Raw genomic sequence first — 3321 nt, 5'->3', positions numbered from 1 at the left:
ATAATCCACGTCCTTGATGTCCTGGTCCCACAGCCCTGGGTGCTCCTGCCCTGCCTCGCTGCCAGGGCGCACGGCTGCCTCCTGCCCAGCTCCTGCCCACCAGGAGTTTTCTGACAGGGCCTGGTGGATACAGGGAGGGCTCTGGATGTTGTCTACTTGAACTTTAGCCTTTGACACCCTATCCCACAGCATTCCCTGGAAAAGCTGAAGCCTGTGGCTTGGAGCGGTTCACCCCTCCCTGGGCTAAGAACTGGATGGACATCGGGGCCCAGAGAGTGGTGGGGAATGGTGCCACATGCAGCGTGTGTGCAGTGGTGTCCTGCAGGGATCAGTGTGGGCCCAGTCCTGTTTAACATCTTTATTGATGATGTGGAGAAGGGAGCACAGTGCACCATCAGCAAATGTGCAGATGGCACCAAGCTGGGTGTGAGTGTGGATGTGCTGGAGGGCAGGAGAGCTCTGCAGAGGGACCTGGACAGGCTGGATCCAGGGCCCAAATCCAACAGGGTGAGGTTTAACAAGACCAAGAGCTGGGTCCTGCACTTTGGCCACAACAACCCCTGCAGTGCTCCAGGCTGGGGACAGAGTGGCTGGAGAGGGGCCAGGCAGAAAGGGACCTGGGGGCAGTGATGGACAGCAGGGTGGACATGAGCCAGCAGTGTGCCCAGGTGGGCAATGGCACCTGGCCTGTGTTATAAGTGAGTTACAGGAATTGATAGAAATAAATTTGATTAGATTTAGTATAATTTATTTAATAAGTGGTAGTAAGTAAAAGAGTGTTGGGTGATTGGGGAATTTTTGTTTTATTAACGGTTCATGATTTTTTATTTGATAGTTTTGATTTATATATTTTTTAATTTTTTGTGTCATGTATCTTTTTTCTTGTGTTTTGTGTATATGTGGTGTGTTGTTAGGGTTTTTTTTTTGTTTTCTAGTCGTAGTGAAGATGAAGGCTTTTTATTATTTTGGTGTTTTGATGAATTTTTATATATTTCTTATATAATTTTTAGGATTTTTAATTTTTTTTTATTATATTGGATGGTTGTAGTTAGATTTCATGTTTGTAGTTAGGTTTTATATTTGTAGTTAAATTTTGGGAAATGTATATTTTGGGCTTTTTGGTTGTTGTTAATTAGGTTTGGTGAATAAATATTGACTGTACTTCGTTTTATTATTTTTATTTTGTTTATTGAACTGTTGTAATTTCTGATGATCTAGAATTCGAGTTTTAGTTAAGATTGGGGGTTTTTTGTTGGTTTATATTTAGTTTGGGTGAGTATTAAATGGGTAGTTTTTAGGTGGATTTTTAGAATAGTAATTATTTTGTTAAGAATATATGGTTTAAATGATAATTTAAAATTAGTAATATTATTAGTTTGGTAAGAGATGATAAGAGGGTGGGGTATGGTTATGGGGAATGGTTAAACTATGATTTATATTAATTTTGTTGGGTTTTTTGGGATTTGTTTTTTTGAATTTTTTTGTAGTTTTGTTATGGTATTTTGTGTAATTTTGGTATGATTTGTATATATATATATATAGTTGGTTTTTTTTAAGAGTAGTGTAAAGTTTTTTTTGTTGTTGTAAAAATATTAATGTATGAGGAATGGTGTGGCCATCAGGAGCCGAGCTGCTGTGCCACCCCTGACCTGCCCCCACCTCTGCACACAGATATTGCTGCTGCAGCTCTAGAGAAGGCAGCAGAAGGAATCTTCAAAGAAAGGAGATCTCCAGAAAAAAAAAATAAAAAATGGGAGATCCTTTAGTTAATTTAAAGCTACAGAGAACAGAGCCCGTCCTGGACAGAGTCTGGGGCCAGAGCAAAGGAGGAGAGACAAAAATATATCACAAATATGGGCATGATTTTTTGCACAAATTATTAGACTAAAAAGTAAAAACTTCTGGCAATGAAGGAAAAGGAAGAATTCTCAAAAATTATTTATTTTACAAGTGACTAGGAGAAAATGGCAACTCACAGAAATTGGCAAAGTTCACTGTTTGTGAAACCATGCAGTCATCAGTGTCCACAGTGCAGCCTTGAGCTCCTGGTTCCTCAGGCTGTAGATGAGGGGGTTCAGGGCTGGAGGCACCACTGAGTACAGAACTGACAGGGCCAGATCCAGGGATAGGGAGGAGATGGAGGGGGGCTTCAGGTAGGCAAAAACCCCAGTGCTAATAAACAGGGAAACCACGGCCAGGTGAGGGAGGCAGGTGGAAAAGGCTTTGTGCCTTCCCTGCTCAGAGGGGATCCTCAGCACAGCCCTGAAGATCTGCACATAGGAGAAAACAATGAACACAAAACAACCAAATACCAAACAGACACTAACAGCAAGAAGCCCAAGTTCCCTGAGGTAGGAGTGTGAGCAGGAGAGTTTGAGGATCTGGGGGATTTCACAAAAGAACTGGCCCAGGGCATTGCCCTGGCACAGGGGCAGGGAAAATGTATTGGCTGTGTGCAGCAGAGCATGGAGAAAGGCACTGGCCCAGGCAGCTGCTGCCATGTGGGCACAAGCTCTGCTGCCCAGGAGGGTCCCGTAGTGCAGGGGTTTGCAGATGGACACGTAGCGGTCGTAGCACATGATGGTCAGGAGGGAAAACTCTGCTGAGATGAAGAACAAAAAGAAAAACAGCTGAGCAGCACATGCAGAGTAGGAGATGTTGTTGGTGTGCCAGAGGGAATTGTGCATGGCTTTGGGGACAGTGGTGCAGATGGAGCCCAGGTCAGTGAGGGCCAGGTTGAGCAGGAAGAAGAACATGGGGGTGTGCAGGTGGTGGCCGCAGGCTACGGCGCTGATGATGAGGCCGTTGGCAAGGAGGGCAGCCAGGGAGATGCCCAGGAAGAGGCAGGAGCTGCAGGAGCTGCAGCTGCCGCGTGTCTGCCAATGCCAGCAGGAGGAAGTGCCTGATGGAGCTGCTGTTGGACATTTTTGGTGTCTTGGCATGGGGATCTGTAAGAACAGTAATAATGGAATAGTTTGGCTTGGAGATGACTTGAAAAATCCCAGCCCAGCTTGGTGTCACTTTCCCCCCACTGCCTGCCCAGGGCTCTGCTGCCTGGAGCTCTCCCTGCCAGCTGCTGCTTCCCTGTGCCCAGGGCTGGGCCCTGCCAGTGCTGCCAGAGCCCAGCCCAGCCCTGGGGGCTCAGCTCTGCCCTGCAGACCCCTCCCAGCACAGGGCACTGCCAGGGCCAGCTCTGCCTCTGCAGGCTCTGATGGCAAAGTCAGAGCAACCCTGAGGAGGTTGGAAAAGCAACACTGATGCTGCCTGTAAGGGGCCCTGTGCTGATTTCTTTCTTTGCCTGGTTCATTCAGACCTGAGAGA

At 46.5% G+C, this 3321-nt stretch overlaps 1 protein-coding gene across 1 annotated transcript; it reads right to left on the bottom strand.

Moving 5' to 3' along the window:
* Nucleotides 1-377: 377 nt before the first annotated feature.
* On the bottom strand, nt 378-2603 carry LOC134057347 (olfactory receptor 14J1-like). The gene has a single exon (XM_062514335.1). It carries the CDS (start codon nt 2577-2579, stop codon nt 1992-1994), a length of 588 nt encoding a protein of 195 aa, XP_062370319.1. The 5' UTR covers nt 2580-2603; the 3' UTR covers nt 378-1991.
* Nucleotides 2604-3321: the final 718 nt, after the last annotated feature.

Source organism: Cinclus cinclus, unplaced genomic scaffold (assembly GCF_963662255.1).
Source record: "Cinclus cinclus unplaced genomic scaffold, bCinCin1.1 SCAFFOLD_32, whole genome shotgun sequence".
NCBI classification, from domain to species: Eukaryota; Metazoa; Chordata; class Aves; order Passeriformes; family Cinclidae; genus Cinclus; species Cinclus cinclus.
Note: the sequence above shows the minus strand (reverse complement) of the source record. Positions and strands in the feature narration are given on the sequence as shown.

Coding starts and splice junctions, on each gene's coding strand:
- LOC134057347 (XM_062514335.1), bottom strand. CDS start 2,579: ATGTGCTACGACCGCTACGTGTCCATCTGCAAACCCCTGCACTACGGG.